Source organism: Eptesicus fuscus, chromosome 14 (genome assembly GCF_027574615.1).
Source record: "Eptesicus fuscus isolate TK198812 chromosome 14, DD_ASM_mEF_20220401, whole genome shotgun sequence".
NCBI classification, from domain to species: Eukaryota; Metazoa; Chordata; class Mammalia; order Chiroptera; family Vespertilionidae; genus Eptesicus; species Eptesicus fuscus.
Genome location: NC_072486.1, coordinates 24,487,087 through 24,500,338, shown reverse-complemented (window position 1 = coordinate 24,500,338; position 13,252 = coordinate 24,487,087). Strand labels below are relative to the sequence as shown.

Below are 13,252 nucleotides of genomic sequence, written 5' to 3'. Positions count from 1 at the left end.
CCAAAGAAGGCTTCACAAAAGGAGAAATCCCTGCAAACAGATTCAATTTCCCATCGTTTGGAACCCGCTTTGCCACTGTTTTAGGTAAAAGCAAAGCAGAAGGAACTCCTTCCTGCAAAAAACCAGAGAGCGGTAAAGCAGGGGAAGAAAAGATTTATATTTAGAGTATTATCTCACACGAAATGAAACCCACACAGGGCCACAGTGCTTTCACTCCTGTCCCCCACCCCACAATTCCCCCTCTTGGCAGAAGAATAATGCCCCCCACATGCCTGCTTGGCCTGCTGATTCAGGCCTATCGTTGTTTTCAAATCCTGTGATCCTTCCCTCTCTCTGAAAGAGCTCGGATAAATTTATAATCGTACACCAAGGAGTCCAAGGCACTACTATTTGCCTTGCTGCAAACATTTCAGATTTTTAAAAAATGTAATAAGAGGGGAAATCCCCCCCCCCCCAGTTTTTCATTTTCTCATCTCTGGAAGCACCCTTTGAAAGGAGTGTAATTTGTCTAATTGCTCTAGCAATACACAGCGGCTGATGGGGAGGGCAGCTCTCCACCATAATTGCTTTGAGCTTAGAATTCAGAGTGGTTATTGAGGGATTTCTGCTCCTTTCTTACTTACACACAGGGTGGAGGGCCCTATTTAGATTCCAGCATTACTTCTACCTGAAACAATTTGGGGTTAAACTTAAAATTATCTAAACGTTTTTGTGGTTAGGGCCCACCCCCCCAAAAAAAACCCACCCAAAACATCTAAATACATATTATACAGCAGTGCTATAAACAGGCCACCTATACATATAGACATATAAAGCAACATTCAACATATAACATGTAAAGTTCTGCATCCATGCAGCTCCCAATTGCTATTTTCCTTTTTGCCTTATTGGATCTCTGCAGACCTTCTCTTTCCTTAATTGCCTGCATAAAGCGTGGCTAGCCCATTACAAGAGGGGCGGGGGGGGGGCAAAGAAGTATTTTTTTAAGAAACATTTTGCTTTCATGATCGAAATAATTTTATTTATCCAGAATATACAGTTTAACTCCTCTATCTACACTTATTTACATGGTGAAAACAACATTGAAAAAAGTCTTTTGAAAAGTTGAGGTCATAGATTTCAAGGCACCATTGATAGTGTCCACAGTTGCGCAAAAAAGTGTCTGTAAAAAAAGGAGGGGGTCAGGGTCCTTTGAAATGCAATAACTTACATGCAAAAAAAAAAAAAAAAAAGCTTTACACATGAATCTCTTTTTGTTTTGTTTCCGGTTTCCAAACTTCCCCATATGAATTCCTTTCTTTTATGATTTTCTAAAACAGCAAGACACAGTAGTCCCAAAAAAGACAGCAAGAGAAAGCGGCTGGTCTAATAGAGTGTCCCGGAGGCCAGCGCCAGCGGGTGCTGTAAGGAGCCGGGCGGCGGCAGGTGGGAATTGATGGAGCTGGCTGCGCTCGGGTACCAGGAAGCCGAGTTCTCCAGGTAGCTGGACGCGGGGGACTGGTTGGAGGTCGGAGGGTGGGCATGAGGGTGGTGGCTGAGCGAGCGCGACGAGCCCTGGGGCTCCCACACCGCCGGAGACTGCGGCGAGTTACACGCCATGGGGTCGCTAGAGCTGGGGCTGTGCTCCGGGGGCATCTCCCCGTTTTTCATGATCTTCTTGATCTTGGATCTTTTGTTCTGAAACCAGATTTTCACCTGGGTGGAGGGGGAGGGGGGGAACAAAGGCACAGGTTACCGGGACACGCCGAGGCATCTTCGGCCCCCCGCGGCTCCGCCCTGGCGTCTCCCGGCGGCTCTGGGCCTGCTGTCCGGGCCCGGGCCTGGGGCGCAGCCTGGATGTCCGGCCCCAGAGGGCGCCCTGGCGGGATCCGCGCGCCGGAGCCGCCGCGAGGGCACGACCCCGAGGCTGTTGTCTTTTGTTTGGCTCGGAGGCGAGGGCCGGGGGCCGGGGGGGGGCAGGCGGCGGGGGGGGGGGGCGGGGAGGGGGAGGGCGCGAGTGTCCGAAGCCACGTGCGCGCACCTGCAGGCCCACGCGGCGCGCACGGAACGCGGCGCCGCCAACGTCTGCAAAACCGTGGCCGAGCCCCGCGCGCCCGGGCGGCGCAGCCGACTACGGGAGCGCGAGTCCATGCAGGTAGCGCACGGATCCCCCCGTTCCCCGCGCCACTCCCTTCACCCCCTCCTCAGCTCCGGGAAAGGTCAGAATCCGCCTGCAGCCCTGGGCGGTGACTCAAACATTCTTTATTCCTCTCTGGGGGTGGGGGTGGGAGTGAAGGAAACAGGCCCCTCCAGGGAAGATTTCCCCATCCAACAGCGCCCCGCGGCTCCCCCCACCCCTGCCTCGCGACCCTCAGGCTGCGGCGGCCCAGCGCTCCGCAGCAGCGGGGAGTGACCCCCTCCCCCAGCCCTCCCGGCCCGCGGCCACGGCCTCCGCCTTCCCTCGGCCTGAGACCGACGGGCCCCGCTGGCCCGAGAGGCTGCGTTGCACACAACACTAGTCAGTGTCTCCAGCTGCGGGAGCGTCCTAGGAGCGACCCTCCCCCGTGCCCCATCTTAGAAAGTGGCCCCTCGCCCCCGGAGGCCCGAAGCGGGGGCATCTCGGGGTGAGCGACGTCTCCATCCCCTCGCCACCGTCGCGGGGCGGCGACACCGGGTCTGCCTTGCGGAGGGAAGGGCGCAAGGTGGTTGTCTGCCTGGGCTGCCCGCAGGCGCTCTCCCGATCGGCTCCCGCCCGCCCGCCCCGCGGGGACAGAACCGCAGGGCCCAGCCAGGCGCGCAGCCAAGGCGGGGCCCTGGCCTGGCCGGGCCGCGGCCGGAATTTACCTGTGTTTGCGTCAGGCCCAGCGAGGCGGCCAGCTCGGCGCGTTCGGGCAGGGCGAGGTACTGAGTCTTCTGAAACCTTCTCTGTAACGCAGCCAGCTGAAAGCTGGAATAAATAGTCCTGGGTTTACGAACTTTCTTTGGTTTGCCATTCACCATCCTCACCTCGGGCTCGGCCACTTCTTTCTCTAAATAAGCAGAAACAGAACCGGTTAGAGCTTGTCCGCACACAATGGCGCTTTTGCAGAACCCTCCACTCCAGTCCTGGGGGTTTCTTCCCAGGCCGGCTTCCCTCGGGCTCCCCATCCTACCGGCCACCTTTGCTTCACACGACCCCGGAGACTCGTGCCCCTCCCCCAAAGGTTGGAGAGGCCAGGTAGCCAGCCTCGGATTAATTCCCTGCGCGGTTCATCCGGCTTCCCCGGGGCTGGTGTCCAGCGCGCTGGACAGCACAGTTCCCTCCTCGGCGCCCCTGGCGCTTCCCCCGGACCTGTTTGTCCGCCCACCCTGCGTGTGTGCTCACGTGCGTTTCTGGGGTGACCGTGGCCATCCCCTCCCTGTCAGCGTCTGTTCGGGAGCCCCCCCCCGAGGCCGGACCCAAGCGCTGGGAAGATGCTAACCGAGGTCTCCAAAGTTCAAAGTCCCACAAGCAAACTATGCTCCTTCCATTCAGTAGCAAGCGGTCGGGGCCGCGGCAGACAGAGGGCCGATTATGCGGCCCCCATAATCTCCCTGCCGATCTGGGAGGGCACAGATGTGTCTGGTTTCTTTTACAAATAGACTTAATAAGTTCTTGGGCCAAAAAGAAAAAAAAATCTTTCACTTATGCAGGAAATGCAGAGACACAGAGAAAGGAACGAAGACACTCTCCCTCCCTGGCTGTATTTTTTTTTTTTAGTTCAACAAGAGTCACACATTGAAAAGAAATCGGTGGTGGGGTGTTTTCGTAAAAAAGGGGCAGCAGGTCAGGACGAATTTCTCAAAATCCCGAGTGTAGAGGGCGGGGGGGGGGGGGTGGTGGGGAGACTTTCTGAACGCATGCTTTACAAAGGTGCCCTGGAGCCACAAGTCCCCTCTCCCACCTTATCAAAAGTGCCCATCTCTGGAAGGGGCGGACAGCCTGGCCCTGGTGTGTGTGTGTGTGTGTGTGTGTGTGTGTGTGTGTGTGTGTGTGGCGAGCTCCTGGGAGAGGAAGGGTGGAGGATGAGGGCTGTGGTCTGGATTCTGCCAGAGCAGGGGATGCTAATATTAGCAGGATTATTAATGTGCTGGTGGGAAGAGATCAAACCTGACCAGCAAAACCTCTCCAAGGAGAGACCTCATGCCTCTCTCTCTTACCGCCCAAGCTCACTAAACCTCCTAAACTCTCCACCTAAGTTTCAAGGCAGCTGAAAAAAGGAGGAGGTGGGGAGGAGAAGACACATTTTAGGCACTTAAAGGGGAAAAAAAAAAAGAATAATGTGCTCCAATAACGTGACCCCTCAGCAACCCTCCTCCATCTTTATATGGCTTTTTGGTGTGTTTTTTTGGCGTTGCCTTGGATCAACTGCAAGGCTCTCCCCTCCCCCCCCCCACTTTCTCAGGCAGCCTACAGCTCCCAGGCCCCCCACCCCACCCGGAGCGCTCCCGGCTCCAACGGCGACCCTGGCTCGTGGCTGCTTTCGGACAAATCCCGACGGAGCCTCGAAGGCAGCCTTCCCCTCCCACTCGCACCCACCGAGCAATGCTTACCCAAAATTCCAACAACTCACCTCCCCTTTATTACGCAAACGCCACTGGGGCTGCTGGATTCTTTCTTCTCTCCACCCCTACTCCCTTTCCAGCCTAGCCGGCTGCCTGACCAGGCAAGCTGGGGAACCCCGCGACAGAGCCCCCCATCTCCCATCCCCACCCCCCGTCCCAAGGTGCGGGAGGGGAGAGACCCTGGTCCGAACCCTCCCCCCCACCCCTCACCCCCGCAAGCTTCTCTTACTAAAAACCCCTGAAGTGCTGGCCTGGGAACCCACTCCCTTCTGCCACATGCGCCCCCACTGCCGTGGATGGCGGGGCCCCCATCTCCCACCCCGCTTCGCCCCTCTCCAGACCCCTGGCTGCCCCTGGATCGGGCCCCCGCTCTCGTACCTGGCTGGCTGGCGGCGCTGGGGACGCGGTTGTAGGCGCCGCCGTACTGGTGGTAGGGGCTGGTGTAGCCGTAGTCGGCGTAAGCTTTGGCGGGGTAGCTGCCGGCGGCGCCGCTCACGCCGGGGTACTGGTACTGGTAGGGGTTGAGCGCTTTGCCGTAGGAAGCCGAGGTAGGAGAGCAGTAGCCGTGCGGGGCGGCCCCCGCGGGGCTGTAGTAGTCGGAATCGGTGGCCGACGACTCGGGCAAAGTTGGCGATTCCTGAGACGGGTGGTGCATGGCTGCGGACGTCTGGAACGGGGCTTGGAAGTCGCCGGATCGGATGCTGGGTACCCTTCTGTCAAACACTCCTGTCATCGCTGCCCGGCGGCGGCTGTCCCGGCGGCTGTGGCGGCGGCGGCGGCTGCTGCCCGAGGTTGGCGGCGGAGCTGCTCTGGTCTAAGCAGACATGGCTGTGGGCGCGAGGGAGGAGGAGGAAGAGGAGGAGGAGGAGAGAAGGAGGAGGCGGCGGCGGCGGCGGCGAGGAGGAGGCTGGGAGTCGTGGAGGCTCTGTCTCCGGCAGGCGGACTGCTGACTGAGGCGCAGCACAGCCTTGGTTAAATCCTTAATTGCACGCTTACGCACAGCGGGGTGGATCGGGTTCCATTGGCCAGGGCCTCGGGAGCAGCAGCAACACCCCAACTCGTCCAACTAGTTTTAACACAACAAAGCATTGCTTAAAAAAAAGAGAGAGAAAAAAATGTAGGGATGAGGGAAGTGTGTGTGTGTGTGTGTGTGTGTGTGTATGTGTGTGTTGGGGAACGGGGGGGGAGGGGGGGGAAACGGGTCTCAGTTAATCTGTTTTCAGTGAATACCAAAGAAAACGCAGAAGCCCCAACGCCAGCTTTGTAATGTCTGGAGACAATGTGTTCCAATCAGCAGCGTCGGAAAGTGCACATGTTTTGGGGATGAGGTCGGCCACGGTCTTTCTTTGCTCCCCATCTCTCCACCCCCTTGGGCTTCACCAGGGGGTGGTGTGGAGTTGAACAGTGATATTGCAGTGGGGAATGGGGATGTGGGGTGATGGTGAAAAGGAACGGAGACCACTTTTTATTGGGGTGCTGGGAGTCAAGTTGTCTCTTACATGTGTTGAAAATGTGCAGTTTTGGGGGGGGAAAAGACAAATTTGCAACAAGCACTTCCTTTGCGTGAGATAAATACTTCTCAGAAAAAGGCTGGGTAAGGATGCTCATGAATGCACACTGTTCATTCAGCGGCTGGTGGCAGTTTCTGCAACCCCAAGTCCCTACGATGAGTTTGCAATGTTACTGTCTTAAGCACAAATAACTTAATGACACCCACATTGCTGGTCCCGAAGAAGAGCCAGCAGCCCCACATTTTGTTCAATATTCCCGTCCATCTGGCTGCTATTGACAGAGAGGGTCTGTAACTCTGTTCAGAAGTTAAAGGGCTCCTGCGAAAGTGAATGGTTCACGTCTGACCTGTCATTCCAATGGACCAAATGGGAACCCCAAGAAGACTGAGAAGTAGACAAGAATAAAAGCCCGTTTGGGAGGTGGGGTAAAGCCCACCCATTTCCCCCTCCCAACCTCATGCACATGGCACCATTCCCAGGTCCAGGTTCCTGTGCCTTCCATGCTCCTATTCCCTGCCTTCAGGACACCTTAGCTCACAGGCAAAGGGACAAAAGGCGCAGGAACCGACCACCGGGCGTTCATGGTCCAGAGAGTTTGCTTTCATGACATGTCACTCTTGCTCTAGTGATGACCCCGCTGGGGGTGTAATAATTTAATGTAAGTCAACCTACCGCTCCCCATTTTCACGCCCTTCAAGTAGGCAACTTGACTTGGGCCTTTTCAGCGTCTTCCCCCAGAGTGTCTGAGACTAGGAACCTAGGAGGCTCCCCCAGACACCCAGGCAGGGAGGGTCTGGTTTCTCATCATTCTGTCCACTCCAACCGGAAGAGGAGTCTATGTTAGTTGTGTCTAGTGTTAGTTAGGTTAGCCTTACTTTCTGTGGAGCTACCGGGCCCAAAACAAGCCGGCAGGAAGAGCTGGGGGGTTTGGAACTCTTGGCAGGGTGCCAGACTCGCTCCAGAACACCAAAGCAGAGCAGCCATGCCAGCATCAGCCCCCTGCCTCTCCCGTCTGGGAGCCCTAGAACCACAGCTGTTGTCGCCTTGCCTTTAGGGGCAATTTAGGAGCTGGCATGCTCAAGGCAGGGGAGGGGTGTGTCACGGGGGCCCTCAGTGCCCTCCCCCACCTGGCCGGAATCTCCTCCTTGAGGCCTGTCTCCTGCAGAAGAAAATTAGGGCAACAGAGAGAAGTCAATAGCTTTCCGGGACTTCCTTGAGACTGACGCCCGGAAAACAGAGCCTGGGCTGCTGGCCCATCCGGACCCCGCGCTGTGGATTCTGACACTGCTGCTCACCCTCTAGATTTAGAGCTACGGGGCATCGGGAGGCACTAAAGACCCGGTGGGGCTTGACATCCTGGCCTCTGCTCGGGAAAGTTCTTGGTGCCAATCGAGCCACCTTAAGCACATCCTGCAGTTTAATGACAGGAATCGCATCCCCAAGGCAATGCCGGGGAGGGTCCAAGTCACGGCAAAGGCAAGTGGCGCGGGGAGCCGGGTGGCCTTCCGCTGGTCCCTCCACCCCTGGAATTTTTTGTTTCTTACAGGTTTAAAAGTTACGACGTGAAGGGAAATAAGGCAACACGGCTATGCTAACGAGGGTGTGCCTAGCAACGTGTTTAGACCTTGCTGAGAAGGCAGATTCCAAACAGGGTGGGATGGGAAGTTGCAGACTTTGGGCACAATGGAGAGGTTTGGGGTCGGGTGGAGACCACAATGTTACAATGTCCAGTTAGTCTCGATTCTGCTAAATGTCACTTTCCCCTCCGTCCAAAAGAAGATATTCTCTCTCACACGTTGCACAGGACAAAAAGGAGTGGGGCGGAAGGGAAGGGCTTAGCTTCTTTGTTCCAGTTCCTAACGTGTTGGCCCTCAGGAGCAAAGGCCGCTGCTGGGTGCAACTTCCCAATCCGGGTGCGTCTCTGAAGGCCTCTCTGGACTTCGTTCAGCTTCCTTACCAAGTCGACCCCACTTTCCCCTACCCTTGCCGGAAAGGAGAGCGCTAAGTCCAAAGGAGCTGGAGTCTGATCACAACACAGTCCCACTTCATGTCGCATGGCAGTCGCCGTGGCTCCCCCCACGCCGCGCCGGGGCCTGGCCGCGCTGCGGACCCGCGCTCTGTGCGCACGCGCTCTGGGTGTCCCTGCCCTCGGGGACTGTGGGTGTTGCTGGTCCCGTGGGTGTTTCTGACACCAACGTCTGGACCTTTTGCCTTAAGGCCAGTGGACCGGCCGCTGCTGCCTCTTTCCAAACCCATCGCAGGGCTCATCCTTGGAGAAATGGCCCCACGGCACCAAACCTCTCCAGAAGCGCGCTCCCCACTGCGACACATAGGGAGAACGTGAGTAATGTCATCCCCTAGTAGCCGAAATTTGCAAGGGGCGCGGGAGGGGTGTGTGGTGAGGATGGTGGGGATGGTGGAGAAACGGACCCTAAAAGAAGTGCAAGTCTTTACCACGAGCGCCACCCAGTGTCCGTGCGGAACAGCGCACAAATAAATGGCAACCGGTTCCAAGAATGGGCGGTATCCCTGGCTGGAGTTGGCCGGCTGGTCCTCCGGGTTTGAGCCCACTACTGCGTGGTTTTCCTTACTCCCAAGAGATTTTCTTCCTTTCGTTTACTCCTGATATACTTATACGCTTCCTTCCTCCGCCCAAGAGATCACCTTTTTTTTTTAAGGTCTCAGCAGAGATCTGGGGATTCGGGGGAGTAACTCGCTCTGTTCAACCTCTTGTGGTGACTGGAAACAGTCCAGGCTGACCCTTGTTTCCTAGCGAGTTCTGAGGAAGCTGACCCTCCTCTAGGAAGACGAGATGCTGGAGAGGCTGCGGGTGAGCCGCTGCTTGTCTAAATTGCAAAGATGGTGCCCCCTGACTTTGCAGGGAGAGTACCTAGGAAAGTGGTGAGGGGAGATACTTTACTAACTGCATTAACTCAGCTTTCTCCCTCTGGCCCCATCTGGAAACCTATGTGTTCACAGGTGTGCCGACAGTAGAACTTCCTTTCCTTTGGGCTTGAAGCTCAGACAAATCAGTGCACCTGAAAATATTTAGTTTATGAACTTAAGATCTTTTTTTGATATGGAAACTACTGTTTTGTTTATTTAAAACACTGTGCACCTCAATTCTATGCACCTAAGTCAGGCAGATAAAGGACCCCAGAACATGATACTAGTATTATTTACATATGCAAACTTGATATAAATAATGTTTCTTGGCTATATAATTTTTATTTTATTTTAGAGAGAGAGGGAGGGAGGGAAGAGAAACACTGATCCTTTTTCGCCCTAACAGGGGAGAGGAGGTGGAGGGGGGAGGTGGGCATGGAGCCAGCAACCTAGGTATGTATGTGCCCTTATGGGAATTGAACCTTCGACCTCCCAGTGTAAGGGAGGACGCTCCAACCAGCTGAGCCATGTCAGGCCTTGCCAGCCAGGGCTTGGCTTCGGAATTTTTATCAGCGGACTACCTTTCTTTCAAAAGTCCTGTCCCTGGGCTGAGGTTTACTTTACTTTTTATTTGCTATGTTTTATCCAGTTCTTTTCTTTATCCAGTGGGGGAATGCTCTCAGAGCAGTTCACTGTCATTATGTCCTTATTGATCACAATCCATCTAAGAGCACTTTTCATCCCAGGTCTCAAATACAAACAAAGCTGGTTTCACCAGACATTTGTGGGTCGAGGCCTGAGTAGTCATTTTATTTACAATGGAGCTTCATTTTTCTTTGAGCTAAGACCATTTAATAACTTAAGGTAACAGCCCTGAAATATTCAATTTGATGTTTACCTGGAAGAGACACATTTTTATGAATTGGGATGAGATGGAAAGATAGGAGTGATGATTACAAAAAGTGGTGAAGGTTTTCTAAAGGATTATAAATTGTTGGTCATTGTTTTGGGCAACTCAGCTGAATAGCCTTTGTGTCTTCCTATCTCCCAACAAAGAGCAAGATGCACTGGCTTGGAACTGACATTCAGAGGTGGTTCATCTTCTGAGTTAGCAAAACCCTTTAATTCTCCACCTTGTTTAAAGTTCTTCCCTTGCACTTGAGGCTGAATTAACTTAGGCCCAAGCCAAACGCTTTGGTGCCTATGGAAATTGACAATGAGCTCAACCAGGGAGGGAGGAAAGGGTAAGGATAAGTAGAAAGATTCATTCCAGGCTGAAATTAATGACAGTACCCCTTGCCCTCAAGAAAAATGTGTTTGGAATTAAAGATCTCCTCCAATAAAATAATCTCAAAAGATTCACTAGCAGGCAATTATATAAATATTCTGAATAAAATTAAAAATCCCCCAAAGGGGGAACTATTTTCCACTTAATTCCAACCTAATAGGATTTTTCAGTTTATTTCCAAATGATAGAGTAGATCATAGAATTCTGCACATTTTGTTTTCATAATTAAGACATTAAAATGTGTTTATTCATTTAGCAAACATAACTGGCTAGGAAAAAGCCTGAAGTATCCACTCGAATCTATTCTCTATGAGGCGAATTTAGTGTACCACAGCTGAAAACACTTCAAGTTCATCTAAGTAGGAAGTAAATGGGATTATATTATTATATGTCTTTGCAAACAGAAATTGAGGCATATTCTTCATCCTAAACTCAGACTTCATCCTCTTGAAAGGAAGGGTTGGCTGTGATACTATTTACAAAACCTTTATTCTTCTTAAAGATATAAAAATATTTCAATTAAAAAAAATACCCCTTGTGGAGTTAAAAGAAGAGTAATCAGCAGACAGGAATTCAGAGCAACGATCCAACTCTGGCCAGGAAATAGCAAGAGCAAAGCTTAACTCATCTTTAATAACATCCTAATTACAAGATCAATTTAGAATCTTAAAGTTCATTGATCCTAAGCCATTGTATTTCTATGATCCAACAACACTGTATGTAAAGAAGTAAAAACAAAAACAAAAACCACTTCTAAAGTCAAATCCATTCAGATTATTCAAACACTGAGCTTGGTGAAACTTGGCCCACAAGATGTATGCACACGGGCAGTTAGTATAATTTTATAGCCTTAATTACATCATTTTAATAGATTAAAACAAACAGCAAGAAAATATAAAACCTTTTCTACAGCTGTGTTTACTACCCTATACCTTTTATAGAGAAACAGATTCTTAAACAAGCAACCAGCCTGAGATAAGAGGTTTCCCTGCTGTGTTCCACAGCACAATCAGTCAAAGGCTCAGTGCCCACCTGGACTTGCACCCTCTGTGCTCCTGCAGAAGAAAATTAAGGCAACAGAAAGGAGAAGTCAATAGCTTTCCAAGTGAAGTGTAGCTGACAAGGCAACAGAGCCACTTTTAAAATCATGGGCCGAAAAGATTCATTATTCTCCTTGCACCCAGGATCATCGTAGTAGTCAACTTACATAGCCCATGGGCAGTTACTGCAAATATTGCTTCTGCAACATGAAGTCTTCAGTTTCACTTCACTGAACATAGCAGGCTCTTGGGTGGTGCATTTATCAAAGTATTATAGACATATACATTCATATGGTTTATTGCCGCATCCTGGTGTACAATTTTGGGTATTGACTGCGTGTCTCCAGTGGTTTGAATGCATTTTCGCACTTTTACTCCCAACTGATGTATACATTTTGATTGGTTACTTAAGAAATCAAGAAACACTGGTTGATGCTGCAACTTTTTCAACAGACCTCACTTTTTAGGCAGCATACTATGTGTCTACCTTCACTATTGTTAATCTAAAATGGGGTTTGGAGGTGTGGTGTGGATGAAATGATGAAGGGGATCAAAAGGTAACAGTCATGGGGATGTAATGTATAGCATGGTGACTATAGTTAATAATACTGTATTGCATATTTGAAAGTTGCCAAGAGAGTAGATCTTAAAAGTTCTCTTCACGAGAAAAAAATTTGTAACTACATGTGGCGATGGATGTTAACTAGACTTGTGAGCGATCATTGCACACTATATACAAATATCAAATCATTATGTTGTACATCTGAAACTAATATCATGCTACATATCAATTAAAACTTAATAGAAAAAATAAAATAGTGGTTAGGGGTATCTGGAATTTGTCTTACATGTTTCAGGAATCCTTGGCACTATAGAGGGAAAAGATACTTTCTTTTATGAAACTCTGGACTTCAGCTAGCCACAGAATATATACAGACACTGCATTAAATCCTCTCAAAGGAAAAAAAAAAGCATAAGTGGAAAGCAACAAATTACGTAAATAACAGATAAAGGTTAGAATAGCTGTATTCATACATGGAAAAAAATCAGAATGTGCTATGGATGCATATTCTTTCCCTACACTTCTCCATTGCCTCCTTTGTTTATTTGAGTCTCGCTGCATCAGGGGTGTACTGTTTTACAGCTTCTTCACACTTGCTGTTTAAGAGTTTCAGACACTTTCAGAGTCATGTTACAGAGTAACTGTGCTAGGTCGCTGGCAGTTAACCTGCACAGTGAAGTTGGAGGGGATAAGGAAAAATATTTAGCACTGGGAAAGAGAGATGGACCAAAAAAAAAAATCATCTTTGCTACAGTGATAATATTTTTAATAGAATTATTCCTAAAGTCAGTCAACTAGGTATAAAACCGGGTGCCGGGGGGAGTTTTTAGTAATTAAAATCACCTGGTAAAATTTCCCGAACTTACAAGAACAATGGAAAAGATTAGAAGAGAAATGAAAGAATGGAAAGCAAAAAAATAGAAACACCCAGGCATTAATAACCACCCTACTCTCTGTGGATTAGAATAATCATTGGGGTGGCATTTAGGAAAAAGCACCTGTCCACCGAAGGATTGTCTTTTGGGGAGCACCTCCCGGAGAAGTTGGAATGAATGGAGTAGAATTGCTAATGTCAGTTCTCTTCTTTGTGACTTAGTTTTACTAGAGTCATTAAAATCCAACATGGCCCTAAAATATCACAGTTTAGGGGGAAAAATGTTCTCTAAGTTTTTCTAATATGTTGTTGGGCTCCGTTCCACTTCATAGTCTCATGGTGAACATTTGGCAAGTCTTTTGCAAATTTTATAGACCTTTAAATGGTTTTCCCAAAGGGATTTCATATATAATTCACTTCTCCTTTCACAGTAGCCTTGAGGAGTAGCTATATCAGGCTGTTATGGGTGGTCTTCAACTTTTATATATTTGCCCTTCATTTAATTTGAACTTGCTCCTATTCCATCCT

General features: G+C 50.6%; 1 protein-coding gene and 1 long non-coding RNA gene across 2 annotated transcripts in view; one reads left to right on the top strand and one right to left on the bottom strand.

The window, feature by feature from the left end:
• Window positions 1-1,214: 1,214 nt before the first annotated feature.
• Window positions 1,215-5,472, bottom strand: DLX5 (distal-less homeobox 5). Its single transcript, XM_008148812.3, has 3 exons — window positions 4,942-5,472; window positions 2,824-3,008; window positions 1,215-1,695 (listed from the first exon to the last, which is right to left on the bottom strand). The coding sequence occupies exons 1-3, from the start codon at window positions 5,294-5,296 to the stop codon at window positions 1,366-1,368; spliced, it is 870 nt and encodes a 289-aa protein (XP_008147034.1). The 5' UTR covers window positions 5,297-5,472; the 3' UTR covers window positions 1,215-1,365.
• A 2,823-nt stretch (window positions 5,473-8,295) lies between these two features.
• The window catches only part of LOC129151424 (uncharacterized), a 46,750-nt gene continuing 41,793 nt past the window's right edge, over window positions 8,296-13,252 (top strand). The window contains exon 1 of the long non-coding RNA XR_008558106.1: window positions 8,296-8,414. This is a non-coding gene — a long non-coding RNA (uncharacterized LOC129151424). The remainder of the gene's footprint in view (window positions 8,415-13,252) is intronic.